The sequence below is a fragment of the Elephas maximus genome, chromosome 8 (genome assembly GCF_024166365.1).
Source record: "Elephas maximus indicus isolate mEleMax1 chromosome 8, mEleMax1 primary haplotype, whole genome shotgun sequence".
In the NCBI taxonomy this organism is placed as follows: domain Eukaryota; kingdom Metazoa; phylum Chordata; class Mammalia; order Proboscidea; family Elephantidae; genus Elephas; species Elephas maximus.
The window spans coordinates 112953660-112968688 of record NC_064826.1 but is presented as its reverse complement, the minus strand read 5'-3'; the positions used below and the strand labels follow the sequence as shown (position 1 = coordinate 112968688).

Here is a 15029-nt window from a genome sequence, read left to right as displayed (position 1 = left end):
TAATGTTTTACTTAGAATTTTTAAATTTAACTTTGTGAGATTGTCCTATAGTTATTCTTCCTCAAAGTTATGCTTGCTTCGTGACATAAGAGAGGGCCTGTGTCCTCTTTTCCTGTTCACTGTGAATTACATTATGATTAGACTGATAAATCCCTTGATTTAAAAAACAACCAAAAAAACCCTTGCTCCAGGAGAATAGAGACCAATTGTTGTACCTTGGATAGCCACTAGTTCTAGATGTTTTTTACATACTCAGCCACAAGGACTCAGCATATTAAAGGGCACCAGATAATTTCATTATTACATAAGAAGTAAGTTTACAGATTCAGGAAAGACAATTTTACCCATGTAGGCATTTTTTTTTTTTTAGGCATGCATGATTACCTAATATAAGATAAAATACACTGTGTATTTCCCAATTTTGAAATTGCTTTATGCATTTTCCTAACTTTAATGATCACAAACTACACCACAATACACTCACTTTCATCCCTAAAGAGACTCAAAAACCCTCAGCACGCAACAATGATTCAAGAAAGACTCGATTCATTATCCCTATTATATATGGAAATAGATACTGTTTGGTAGCTTAACTGTGATGAAATCATTGAAGAACTTGTAAGAGCAAAGACTAGAAGAAATGTTTTCTAATTACAACAAGTTAGGGACGAAAGATCTACCTAAAAATAAAATACAGTAGTTTGCTATAAAAATAAACAAAAAAAAACTTCCAACATAACTGAATTTAAAATAAAAACAAACTTTGTATGTAATAAACATGTTCAAAGGCTATAAAAATTGTACCACAAAATTAAATACGATTTGGAAAAAATCAGGCCTTTTTAAAGGTAGATAAGCCATACCCCAGGCACGTATGAAATTTGAGACTATATCTGGAGAAGATCTGATATCAAAGAGGCATTAAGATCTGGGCAGAGTCATACAGATTTACATATAAAAGACTCAAAATGCCAAATGAACAATAAAAAGCTTATAAACAGAATAATGAAATCATTATGAAACGTATTTATTGTGCTTGTAATGATGGCAAGTTTTAGAAACTTCAATTATCTTGTCCATTTCAATATTTAAAGAATATAACCAATGTGTTTAAATTATGGACTAAACCATTGGTAAAATTTCATTAAACAGAGACACTTCTTATTTTAAAGAATACAAAAAAAGCCACTGACAGCAAAAAAAAAAAAAATTCCTGTTTGTCTTATTAGCAGTCTTGGAAGACATTTATAAAAATTTACAAATTAGGATTGTTTGTTTGCTGTTTTTCTAAACTCTTAGGCATTTAGAGGGATGGCTGTCCTTTTCCGAATTGTTCCGAAAGTCCTAACGGGCTTCCTTAGTTATTATCTGTATTCTATTGTGTTAGGGTAGCTTACATTGTTGCAATCATCTCTCAAAGAATCAAAATATCTTCTTGATTCCGTGGATATTCAGAACAGCACACCAGACACTCAACACTAACTAAATGGCTCAGAAAGTTTCCTGGCACCTATCAAACCCATTGCTGCCGAGTCGATTCTGACTCATAGTGACCTATAGGACAGAGTAGAAAACTGCCCGGTAGGGTTTCCAAGGAGCAGCTGGTGGATTCAAACTGCTGACCTTTTGGTTAGCAGCTGAGCTCTTAACCACTGTGCCACCAAGCCTCCGTGGCACCTACCAGCACTCATAAATATCTATTATTTTATCCGGGTCATAATTGAAACATCTTGGCAAGCCTCGAGCTCCTGCCTCTGGTCAGGATTAACTATGACACTCCTGGTTAAGTCTCCCCATTCGCAACAGCCCTTAGCTCCTCTTGTCCATGATGATTTCATGGCTTATGTTGTCTAGTAAAAAAAAAAAAAAGTACCTTACCAGCATCTAAATACGCTGTTTGCTACATCACTGTGTCCTAGGAGGCCAGTGACCCCATTACACAATGAAAGCATCCCGGTAGTGCCCACTATGTTATGGATAGAACTGTGTCCCCCCAAAATAAGTATTGTAAATCCTAACAGCTATACCAGTGAAAAGAAGCCCTGGTGGCACAATAGTTAAGCATTCAACTGTTAACCGAAAGGTTGGCAGTTCAAATCCACCCAGCAGCTCTGCAGGAAAGAGACCTGGTGATCTGTTCCTATAAAGATTAGGGTCTAGAAAACCCTATGGGGCAGTTCTGCTTTGTCACATGGGGTTACTAGGAGTCTAAATCAACACAATAGTACCTAACAAGAACAACAACATACCTGTGGATATAATCCCACTAGGGCATAGAGTTTTTCTTTCTTATGTTAACGAGGCCAAATCAGCCTAGGGTGTGTTTTAAGTCAATCACTTTTGAGATATAAAAGGAGTAGATGAGACACAAAGGCAAGGAAGCACAGATGGGGGATACAGATGCCATGCCACATAAGCATCACCAAGAATGGGGGAACAGAAGCTGAAAAAGGACAAAGACCTTCCCCAGAGCTGACAAAGACAGAAAGCTTTCCCCTAGAGGCGGCACCCTGAATTCGGACTTCTAGCCTCTGCAACTGTGAGAAAATAAATTTCTGTTCATTAAAGCCACCCATTTGTGTATTTCTGTTACAGCAGCACTAAGAAACTGACTCATCCTGCTAGCTGGCTGTCTGATGGCACTCTGATAAGAACCTGGTCATCTAAACTCCAGCTCCACAGAGAGGTTTTGCAACTGATCAAATTCCCCAGCAGAATTAAGCTACAGTTCAATCAAAACTAAATTTTGAAAAAAATAAGCTTCGGATACTCTGTATAAAATACCTTTAGGTAAAGGTAGGTACTTCAGGTAAAATAGAAAAACATAACCACAAGATTATAAAAGAACACTAACATTCATAACAACTATAGATTTTATAAACACTTATTAACAAAACACAAACAAACAAACTCGTTGTCGTCAAGTCAATTCTGACTCATTCTCATCCTACAGGATGGGGTAGAACTGCCCCATAGGGTTTCCAAGGAGTGGCTGATGGATTCAAACTGCCGACCTTTTGGTTAGCAGCCGAGCTCTTAACCATTGAGCCACATTAGCAATAAAAAATTCTACCACCCATCTGTTGGTGTGTCATTCTGTGATGGCTTGCATATTACTGTGATGCTGGATGCTTCACCACCAGTATTTCAAATACCAGCAGGGTCACCCATGGTGGGCAGGTTTCAGTGGAGCTTCTAGAGTAAGACAGACTAGGAAGAAAGGCCTGGTGATGTACTTATGAAAATCCAATGAAAACTCTAGAATCAGGCAGAAGAGACTCTTGTTTGACTGGACCAAATATGGCAACAATTGTGAAGATGGTGCATGACCAGACAGCGTTTCATTCCGTTATACGTAAGATCTCCATGAGTCAGAGTTGACTCGATGGCAGCTAAAAACAACAAATACAAAATTAAGTCTGATGTGCCCGTATACTAATTGGTGTTAAAATCAAGTATCGAAAGTTTGGGGAAAGGAATATGACAAGAAAATAATTTGATTTGAACTGAAGGAAAGCACTCAAAACATGGTTCACCTTTAAATAAACTAGCAAAAGGGCTAACTGATCATTTGATAAACTAGGAGAATTGACCCGTGTTGGATTGTGTGAGCAGAGGCATAACTAGGATATGGCAGGTATTGCACCGGCCCTGGAAACATGGCGCCACTGGGCCGTTTCTTTTAACACACTATGGCCAGTGGCGTATCTAGGAAAAATGATGCCCATGGCAAACACTGAAATTGCGCCCCTGTCCAAATATCTGACATCTGTCTTTCAAAAACACAAGTCAAGCTCGTTGATCTTTTAATTAACACATTTCCTTGCTTGAGGAAGGATGTTAGGAGGTACCAGGTTCATAGAAACTGCTCAGTGGCGCCATGTGCCTAGAGCCAATGCAATACCCTAGGTACGCCACCGTGTATGAGAGGCTTTTCTTACAATTCCAAGGTGAAAAGCCACTCGTTTAATTGTACATTGAACAATTCCATACAAAATTCATGCAAAGCCTCTTGTCCTAAGTTTGATTAATCAATTTCTTACTCTAAAAAAGTTAGAACATTAATCAATGTTCTCATACCACTCCTCATCGTGTTGTCTCTCAAACATCATCTATACAAGGTAATATCATCCGCTTTAAATTCTGAGTTCTTTTTCTTGCTCTAAGCATAACCAAAGTGATTATGGCACAGTTATTAAGAAGTTCCCTCTTAGGAAATAAGGGTATTTTTTTTTTCTTTACCAAATTATTTTAAGGTGTTGGGTTGGTTAAGAATCTAGGAATAAAAATACAGAAACAACTGAATTAGAAACACGTACTACAATTTCTTTGCATTTGTTTTCTGTCAATAGTAGATAAATCAAATCACAGATTTTTCTCTGTCTTTTTTTCTCTTCTGCCAGCACACTGCAATAATATATTATAGGTAACAGCTTACAACCAGGGTAAGATTTAGCAAGAATTCTATCAGCGTTTCAAAAACCAGAGCAAGTTAAGCGACTCTATGTGCCTTTCCAGTTCTAGCATCCTCCTCAGGCAGGCTTCTTTCAAACAAACGATCTCTGAGTAGCAAGGGGCACAGGGTAACTGACACTTAATAAATGGGGAAACTTACCACATGGCAGAGCAGTCAAAATTCACCAAAAGCCATTTGTGGGGATTAAAGTTAAATGAATCTGCAAACTGCCAGGGAATGACAAAAAAAAAAAAGAAGAAGAAAAACATGTTAATTATAAACCAACAAAGACCTCACACACAATAATGAAAAGTTTTGCTCTCAGATAAAAATCAAGAGGCCAGAGGCCACAGCATGAGACCCCAGAAGGAGAATCGAAGTGAAGTCATTGAAATCATAGAATATGAGGCATGAGGACAACTGAGACTAGGGTTCCAGCCTGGGCTCTGGAAGTTGCCGAAATTGCAGACTTGAGAAACCACCTGACCTCTCTGAGCCCCTTTCTCTTCATTTTCAAATAGTAATAATAAATCATACCTCATGAAACAGGCAACCAAATATAGATCTGATTCTGGGTTGACGCACAAAAGAGGGAGGATAGCTGTGGAGTCAGAGAACCCCAGTTTTGAATCCCAACTCAAATGCTTACTCTGTGTGAAGTGGGATGGGAACTCCTGCTTCATGGTCATGTTGTGAAGCAGCAGAGGCCTCAGCCCAGCACCTGACAGAGTAAGCCCTCAAGCATGCCTGTTACCTCAGTGGATGATCTGTGGTTGTTACCAGCCTTGTGGTGGCCCCAGGGAATACACATAATGAGAACATGGCTACTGCCTTTCAGGAGCCTCCTGGTTAAGTGGTGAAATTGGATAGGAGAACAGATCATCCAAATGAAAAATGAAAGCAACCATCAGGCAACTAACACAGGGTACCTGGTTTATACAGAGGAAGAGGTGGGGCTGGGAGTGTGCTCTGCAGAGGTGGCATCCCACAGGACTGGGGGCCAGTGATGTTCACCTTGGATGAGGGTCACTGATTCAAAACCTGGACAGGCTTCACATACCATGATTCTGCTAACCCTCAGGACACAGGTCCAGGCATCCAGAGATGTTCTCAAAGCATTTGTGGAAAAAGTGAAATGAAGAACCTCATTCTTTTCCATGGTGGAGAGAGCACAGAGTTTGGAGCAAGGACCCAGACTCTAGTCTTAGTTCTTCCACTCCCTAGCCGAGTGCCCTTGGAGAAATAATGCTATAGGAACTCATAGATGAGGGATTGGATCGGTAATCATCTCTAAAGCCTTTCTAGTAGAGCTTCCTACCATTTATGTGTTTAGCTCCTAATGTGGCGTAGGGTTATCACATTCCACGAAAAGGATGCATTTTGAAGACCTTGAATCTTTCATAATACGCAGAATCCAAAAGACCACAGCCCGACGCACACCCTAACAAAGGGTGTGGGGGGGGGGGAGTTGTTTATACGTGAGGTGATGCCCGTGTGTCATCACAACTAGTGGCTCTCCTGCTTTGACAGTACATGAATCTTGATGCATTTTTAATCGGGGAAGATACTCAGTTCTACTTTTTTTTTTTTAACTGTGGTAAATACATAGGTAATGAAACAGAAGAGTTCTACTTTCGCTTAAGAAATTAAAAATTATTAATATTTTATCTCACATACTTTTAAATTTGCACAGTGTAAAGTCACATAAAATTTATGTACATTATATTTCAAACTACTGGAATATCTGAATAATCAGAACTTTAATTCAGATGGCCATGTTCAGAAATGGCACTGATTTTCGGTAACATGTCCTGTACTTTAAGATTTGCTTTGTCCTGTGAAATACTTTTATCTTTGGTTCCTTCAACTTTATAGCTGGCAAAGTTCCCAGGATATCTGTTTCACTGTGAACCATAGGAGAGTGAAGATTTCATAACTGATCTATGGTAACCAGGGATAACCCCATTCTTCATTTAGTTGATTGGTTCTTTTACCAACATTGCTTTAATATAGCAACTGCTCTTGCTATTTAATTAAACTTTCCTTTGTTTTCAAAGAAACTGTACAATGTTCAAGTTTGTTGTTTTCCTAACAGTTACAGGTTCTCTTGCTGGTAGATTATGGGTGGCAGTTACAAGCAACTTGCTCCAGTTTCACCCATCAATATTGTCAAGGAGAAAATAAGATTTCAGCTACCGAGAGCCACAAAGGAGGACACTCTGAATTTTCTCTGAGCTGTCCTAAAGGATGATTTCTTACATTTTCCAAAATATATGCCCTTGTCTGTCATCTGACTGAAGAACAGGACTTGAGTCTACCTGAAGGGCCAGGGATTTGGCCATAGGATCGAATCCATAATTGCAGCAGAATTCACGTCAGCAGCCTTTGCAAAACCCCATCCTGAGTCAGCCTTCTGGTGGGAAACCTCTAAGTCTCTCCTCCTGAGTAACCCCAAGACTTGTAACCCCTTCTCTGTTTGAGGAATGAGCACCGAGGAGGCAACAAGGACAAGGGGCCAGGTCAGCGTTGTGGGGACATTTGTTCATCTGATGCCTACTTTCCATGTCGATCCCCTCTGGAGGTGCAGACTCATTTCCTCCCAGGCTTCAATAAAAGTAATATTTAGAAAGAGACCGGAAATTACAGTGAGTTTCATTTGTTGATAAAAGGAGACAAAAGGTTAAAGAAGAGCTTTGTTTGCTAAGAATTTTATTAGTTCCCTCCTATGGGGCCGATCTGTTTAAACTTCTTTCATTACCCAACAGTGATATTTTCCTCCTGCTGACTAAGAGAAAGGCTCTTATCTGTGAGGGTTGGGCTTCAACAGGATATTACAGCCCCTTATCTGAGCCACTGAGCAGCCAGGTCCTCAGCCAGGCAAGGAGACAGAGTTGGGAACAACAAGGCAGGAAAAATTGAAATGACTCATTGTTGGGCATGAAACACTGTCTGCTGCTGATAGGATCTAGTCAAATGCCCATCACTGGGGTGGTCTGGCAATTAGGCACTTTCCCTATGAAAGATGAAACTCCACATTGTCAGCTTACTGGGAAGAGAACAGTGGGAAAAGATCATGAAATCCTAAACCTGATTCCTAGAGTGAGAAAAACCATCTAGCACTGGTCCTAGGCCTTAAGGAGGCATCTGAATTCCAGATGAGCCCATAGCCCTTCCTTTGAAACTGTCCAGGGACCAACATATCAAGGGATTTATATTATCTATTGAATAAAAGGTACATATAAGCATGGGGATCTCTTATGTATTTCCCAGCACCAAATACCTGCAAAACTAGCTGTCAGCAATGAGTTGTAGAGTGCTGGGCACTAGAATCATGTTATCAGAATTCCTATATCCTTCCACCCCAATACTTATATAGGACTTAGGAAACTCCATTTTACCCCCAAGGGTTGAACTAAGTCCTAGCATGGGTTAAGTAAATGTTCATTAAAAAAAAAAAAAAAAAAAAAACCTGTTGAATGAATGAGTAAATGAATAAACAAATGGATACGATGGCTATATAAATCAGAATGCTACTTTATTCATTTCTCACAGGGGACGATCCTTTCCAAAGATTGAGATATCTGTATTGTATACCTATCATGCCTACTATAGCATTATGAGGAGTTAAATTAGCATTTGGAAGATTATTTGGCAGGCATGACATGAGAGCAAAGAAAGGTTTTTGAGGGACAGTTTCTCCAGGCCCTGGTGAAAAATAATAATAGGGTCTAATGCAGTCATAGTACTTACTGTGTGCCAGACACTGTTTTAAAGCCCTTTAAATATGATGAATGCATCTAATCTTTACAAAGGAAGATTTAATAATGATACCACAAAAGAGGTATCGTTACTAAATCCATTCTAGGAGGCATAAAGAGGAGAACTAACTTGCCCAATGTTAACCAGCTAGGCCTGAGGGAAAAGCTGGGATTCAAATGAGAAGGTCTAGTGCCAAAGTCTATGCCCTTAATTGCTGTGCCATATGTGAGTGAAATTCCCTGTCCCAAAGCAGAAAGCCTTTCTTAGCTGGCCCAAGGCCACTATCCCCCAGCCTAGCATCTCCTTCCTGGACACACGGCCAATGCTCGCCTCTCTGGATCCTTTCTTCCATTTGTATCTGAGTTGCCAGGGAGGAACTTCCTGTCCTTGGAGCTACCACCAGCAATGAAATCCTGCCAAAGTCTGAGAGTACAGATCACAACCCATCAATAAGGTCATTTCTCTGTGTTAAGTCTGTGCAATTTTACAGAGTCGTGGTCAATAATTTTCATTGCTATTTCTCAATAATTTTGATGGCTATTGCAGGTGTTTTAGTCTGGCATTACAGTCCATATCTTACAATTTCCAGAAGAGGCAGAAGACATTTAAATGCATTGGCAGCTGCTCACTCAATATTGGTTAAAACGAACAGCATGTCAGGACGTCACGATCACATTGAATCAGACTGTATGGAATTTCAAGTTGGTAATTTAAATTACACCTCGAACTGAAATCTTGTAAGATTTTACTCTGTCGCTAAACATTTTCCCACAGTTCTATATGCTAAAATCTATCCTATCAACCTTGCCCAGGGTTTATTTAGAATCAGTAATAGCTGCAAACATCAAGGGTGTTTGTAGAAGGCAGGCTGGATGTCAGGGGAAGATTCTCAGCCCCTGTCATGGGGATGTATGATTTCCAATAATCATGGGGACTGGTTTGAAAACAATTTGCAGGAACACTACCACCACAGTGAAATGTCAAATGTCACAGTCTTATAAAACGAGATGTCACTGATGACAACGTGCTTTCAAAAAATCACCTTTCATCTGTAAACTTTCATCTAAAGCAAAATAACTAAATAAATAAATCGCCTTACTAAAGGTCAAAAAGCGTAGTACTCACCTCCACCCCGTTCAGAAGGTGCCGGAATTCAGGGCAGATGAAAGCGCTGCCCGCATAGGCGGCATCGATGTGCAGCCACATGTTCTCCCGGTTACCTGGAATCCAGAAGCCACTCGTGAGTTCTCAAAGAGTGCCCTTCTCACCAGGAGTCTGACACCCACCCCTCACCCCCAGGACCCTCCTTGCAGCTTGTAAATGACTAGATCCCCAAAGGAGTCCGGCCATCTGAAAACAATGAAATTGATGAGAGGGTTGTGTCCTATTGGCCCCAGATGATGTCTGGTACATACCAGGTGGTCAGTGATGCTTAGAAAATGACCTAAATGGAATCAATCGCAGCCTTTGATGTTCAAGGGTGAGCCTCAAGGCTCTGTATACCTTTAACACACACTCTAATGCCGCCATGCTTACTCACCCAGATTTTATACCAGTTATACCACTTTTCCATCCTCCCCCATCTCATTCGCCTGGAATCCGACTGTGCCCCGGTTCTCTCAGCTCACCCATTCTAAACGTGCGTCCCTGCAAATGTCTTTTGAGGAATAGTCAGGTACATCATCCACACTGACCACTGCAGTCTATCATAGCCCCGGCCATCCCTACCATGAAGAGGGTTAGCCCTTGAGTTTATGCCACCTTCAATCTTCTGCTCCTTTCATGCCTATGGTTTCTGTTTTCAGACCGTACTGTAACAGCCTTGAGGGCAGGGCCACATCTTAATTTGGAACATTTAAGCTATTTAAGCATGCTTCCTCAATCAGGCCTATCTAGGCTCAGCTCCTGCCTCTCATCACTTAGCAGCCGTATGCCCTCATCTACCTGTGCCACACCTCATTCTGCTCACAGGCAAGATGGAGCTGAAGACAGTACCCATGACTTTGAAGATTAAACGAGATAATGTTCATAACGTACTTATCACAGCATTTCCATAGAGTTAATGAGAAATAACGTGATTACTGTGATGAGCCACACCTTCTGCCCCAGGCACATGGAAGACTCATGAAATATGTAAGAGTTAAAATTGGAAAGGTCTCAGCACTGAAGTGGCCATTCTTCCCCCTTACAGGGGAGGAGGCTGATGCCTGGAGTCCGGTGCCAAAGGCATGCAGTGGTATGTGTCAGCGTCAAAACCAAAACCAAATCACTACTGTCGAATAGATTCCAACTAATAGAGACCCCATAGGGTTTTCAAGGCTGTAAATCTTTACGGAAGCAGGCTGCCAATCTTTCTCCCTTGGAGCTGCTGGTGGTTTCGAACTGTTGACCTTTCAGTTAGCAGTCAAACACTTTAAACATTGCACCACCAGGGCTTCTTATCAAACCTACCAAATACGTTCAAAGGATGGGTGAATTCATTGCTCATTTTTTCATACATGATGCTTATTAACCAGTGTGTGGGAGTGTTAAAGAGTGCTACGGAATTCTGAGCTCTGTAGATAAAAGATGCAAAAGGCATATCAATTTGATCTTCAGGAGTGAAGGGATTCAAGCTCTCAGTCGGATCAAGATTAAATGTGTTCAGAGATGTGGGAGGTGACCAGGCTAGGATTCAGAATGCAAGAGTTAAGGTCCAGGGTAGGGGCTGAGTAATGTAAGCACATTTTATGCAAGAAGGGTATTTGGGGTCATCACCTTGCATGGAATCAGTCTTCTCTGGGGCTCATGTAACCCTACATGGATGCAGCCATGAGCCAGGAGGAGCACAGAGACTTAGGATGCTTAGGAATATCTCCCTGAGGCCTCACAGGGAAATGATGGAACGAGGCCACTGCTGTATCTTAGAGGCGTTGTGGAGTAAATAGAAACTTCAAATTCACTTATAAGATGTGCCTAACATTTCAAAGAGATTTGGCTCTTTCTGTGTGGCTGTCTGAGCTGCCTCTGGTAAGAAAGCTTCATTTGCTGTAAGAGGCCCTTTGGTGGTGTTTGGTAGACAGCAGCTAGATAGTGATCAGTTCAGGTTGGTGAATGAGGGGACAAGGCAGAGTAAGGCTCCAGGCCTGAGCTACAACATGAGTCAGGGCACATGCAGGCCATTAAGGATGATGGTCAGAATCTTGAAGAACCTACAAGTGGCAGACAGGGTTGTCTTTCTTCCTGACCCCTTTATTTCCTCCCCCTTTATCCACCACACTTTTGAGGACAGAATGTTTAGTTCTGTTTCAGTTTGTCGCACTGTGGTAGTGCTATGATGCTGGAAGCTATGCCACTGGCATTTCGAATACCAGCAGGATCACCCATGGTGGACTGGCTCCAGAGGAGCTTTCGTACTAAGACCAGGAAAAAAGGTCCTTCAATCTGCTTATGAAAATTAGCCAACCATAACCCTATGGATCACAACAGAACAGTGTTCAATATAGTGCTGGAAGATGAGCCCCGTAAGTTGGAAGACACTCAAAATACACAGTGGCCACAATGATGGCCTTGAGCATACTAAGGATCATGAAGATGGCTCAGGACCGGGCAACTTTTTGTTCCGGTGCGCATGGGGTTGCTATGAGTTGAAGCTGACACAACAGCAATTAACAACTAGCCACCACCCTGTCTGTGCTCTCTGCCACTTGTAGGTTCTTCTAAATCTGACCTTCCCTCCCATTCTCATGGCCTGATGCCCCCTGACTCATATTGTAGTTCAGGAGGAGGCAATGTCTGGCCATTTAGCACAACCCATCAGCATAGCTGAGCCTCCACCAGGACCCACATGGGAGAGAGGATCTGACCCTGAGCCTCCAGGACAGTGCCAGGCACAAGGCAACACCATAGGGCCCTGTCCCTGCTGCCACTGCAGGATGCATCAGAGGGGCAACAGGGAGAAAAAGATTAAGTGGGAAGGAACGAGGGGATACCAGGGACATCAGAACTCACAGATGCCACCAGAAGTGAGCTCCATAGGGCGTACCTTGTTCCAGCGGGAGAAGTAAAGGAGCACTCAGCCCCACTTCTGGAACTCTGACTTACATATGATCTGATAATAGTGAAACAAAGGAGCCCTGATCTGATGGCACAGCAGCACTCAGCTGCTAACCGAAAGGTTAGCGGTTGGAACCCACCCAGGGGCTCCGCAGGAGAAAGACCTGTTGATCTGCTCCAGTAAAGGTTACAACCTAGAAAACACTATGGGAACAGTTCTACTCTGTCTTATGGGATGGCTATGAGTTGGAATTGACTCAACAGCACCCAACAACGACAACAATGACAAAACTACTTCTGGATCCCCAAGTATTACAGGTGTCTCTAGGAATCAGGCAGACATAGAGACCCCAGAGCATAACCCCTGCCCCGCTCCCTCCAAGAGCAGGCTGAATGGCAATGCCCAGAACAAGGTACACCCAGTTTGAAGGCCAGAAGGCCACCTCCACAGGTAGCATTTTAAATGCCTCCAAGAGGGCAGGAGTGGCCTCCATTCTCCTCCTGGCATTGGCTCCTCAGAACAGAGAATTGCCCCCTGCCTGGTCCTGCTTCTGCTTCTGGGCTCCCTGACAAGCTTCTCCCATCAGCCAGGACCAGCCTTTCTCAGTATTCTCACTCCATAACTCGTGCCTAACTGATTTCAGTAATCTGCTTTTTGTATCTCATCCTCTTCTAAATAAAACCAGCTAGCAATTAGTTGATCTAAGCAGCCAATTTAAACAGTCTCTGGTAAATCACATTAAGTGCACAAAAAAGGAAAGACCTTGCCTAAAGCAGCAATTTGTAGAAAGCCATCCCTTGGCTTATTTTCTTTGTCAAATGATCGTGGGTGAAAACTCTTCTGAGTTCTTTTAATGGTTTATTCCAGAATATAGAATATGGTCGCGCTGGCTCTCAGAACAGTCGAATTTGACTGGAAGAAAGCTAAATACTTGGTGACAGTCACATAAGTAGTATCAGATGAGGGAATGTGGGTTAAAAGGTGCTTACTTAACTGTTAAGGCAGCTCCAATGATTATTAAGATAGTTGTCCATGACAACTAAATTAAAAAATAATAATAATAATAACCTGTTGCCGTCAAATCAATTTCAACTCATATTGACCCTATAGGATAGAGTAGAACTGCCCCATAGGATTTCCAAGGAGCTGCAGGTGGATTTGAACTGCCGACCTTTTGGTTAGCAATAGAGCTCTGAACCACTGTACCACAAGGGCTCCTGATAACTAAATACAACTGTCAACATTAACTTCAGTTGTAGACTTTGGCAGTGAACGAAAGGCTTTTGGCATTTGCCCCTGTTGGTTTCCTCAGCACAGCCCCAAAACAGCCTCTGCCTTTGACACCAAACACTTCACAAATCAAGCTCTGCCCATAGTCCCCAGACCCAGTGAAGCAGAGGAGGCGCCAGGACAGCAGGAGGCCTGAGCTGGGCCAGCCCAGAAGATCCTGAGCCCTTGAAGACGCCCATGGTCGTCACCTCCCTGTTCTTTCTGGCAAGCAGCCAGAGCTGGCTCAGGGTCAACAGGGACCGTGTGGACTTTGGCCGGAAGAAAACCTCGGCACTTTAAACCTGAGAACTTGGGGAATTGCATCAGCTGACTGCCAGCCAGGACATTCAGTTCTTAGCCCGACATCTGAGTCAAGGAGGACTCGGAGCTGTTTGGCCGAGCTGATGGGGGTTTGTAGCTAATGAGGCCAACACCATGGCCACAGTCCTGGGTAGGCCAGCTCCATCCCTTCTCCCAGGCCTTGCCCATGCACCAGTGCCTCAGCCAGCTATTCTTACAGACATCTGCCACAGGTCCTAGATGGTAGAGTGAAGGGATGCGTGAACTGGCAAACACACCCAAAGCCACTGCCGGAAAGCAAAGCACACATCTCTGATGCTGGTTATAGCATCACCCAGAACAGACACAATACACCATCTTTTGCATAGCATGTTTTTCCTGCATCAACTCATCCTCTGTATGGTCCCTTGGAGGGAAAGGTGATTATTTTCACTGACAACTGTTTTTTTATCTCCATTTTACAGATGGGGAAAGCGAAGCTCAAAGACTTGAAGGTACACAGCATTAAATGGTGGCTCTGGGTGTGGCCCTAGCTTCTCTGCCACCAGTGCCAATGCCCAGCTTATGCCATCAAGCTGCTGAGCCTGGGGACAGGAGGCTATGGCCTGGCAGGAGAGGGCCCTCTCCTCTGAGCATGGTCCACAGGAGATGCTTTGCTTAGGAGAGGTGAGAACATGCTCAGCTTTGGGATCAACTGCTCAGCAGTGTGTGCGAATTATGCACAAGGTCACAGATACAGGCCTAAGGGCCAGGCAGCCTTCATTTAATACCCGAGTCTTTCCAGTGGTGAGCTGGAAGGCAGGTATGCCGGAAAAATCCACTCACGCTTATTCACCACAGCTGTCCAAGCGCTCCCATTCCAGGAGTGACAGAGAGGCAGGGGTTTCATGAGCCCAGGTCCCTGCCCTCACCAATTCTTCCTACCCATGGCCTCCTGAGTCCCCAGAGCCACTTGTGAAAGGTGAAACTTTAGAAATACAGTGAAAGTCCCTGATTCACAGTTTCACCTTCTGCAAACAAAGAAGTATTCTAGTCTCTTTAGGCTCAGGGGCTAACCAAAAAGTCAGCAGTTTAAATCCACCAGTCACTCCTTGAAAACCCTATGAGGCAGTTCTACTCTGTCCTGTAGGGTCGCTATGAGTCTGAACTGACTCGATGACAACAGGTTTGGGAAAACCTAAGTGCTTTTACTGAGGGAGGGACGAGGTG

General features: G+C 42.9%; 1 protein-coding gene across 1 annotated transcript in view; it reads right to left on the bottom strand.

Moving 5' to 3' along the window:
• The window catches only part of DDC (dopa decarboxylase), a 130682-nt gene that overhangs the window by 24784 nt on the left and 90869 nt on the right, over positions 1 to 15029 (bottom strand). Inside the window, exons 8-9 of the mRNA XM_049894125.1 lie at positions 9341 to 9435; positions 4616 to 4683 (exon numbers count right to left, since the gene is read on the bottom strand). Of these exons, the coding sequence (XP_049750082.1) occupies positions 4616 to 4683; positions 9341 to 9435 (163 nt within the window). The remainder of the gene's footprint in view (positions 1 to 4615; positions 4684 to 9340; positions 9436 to 15029) is intronic.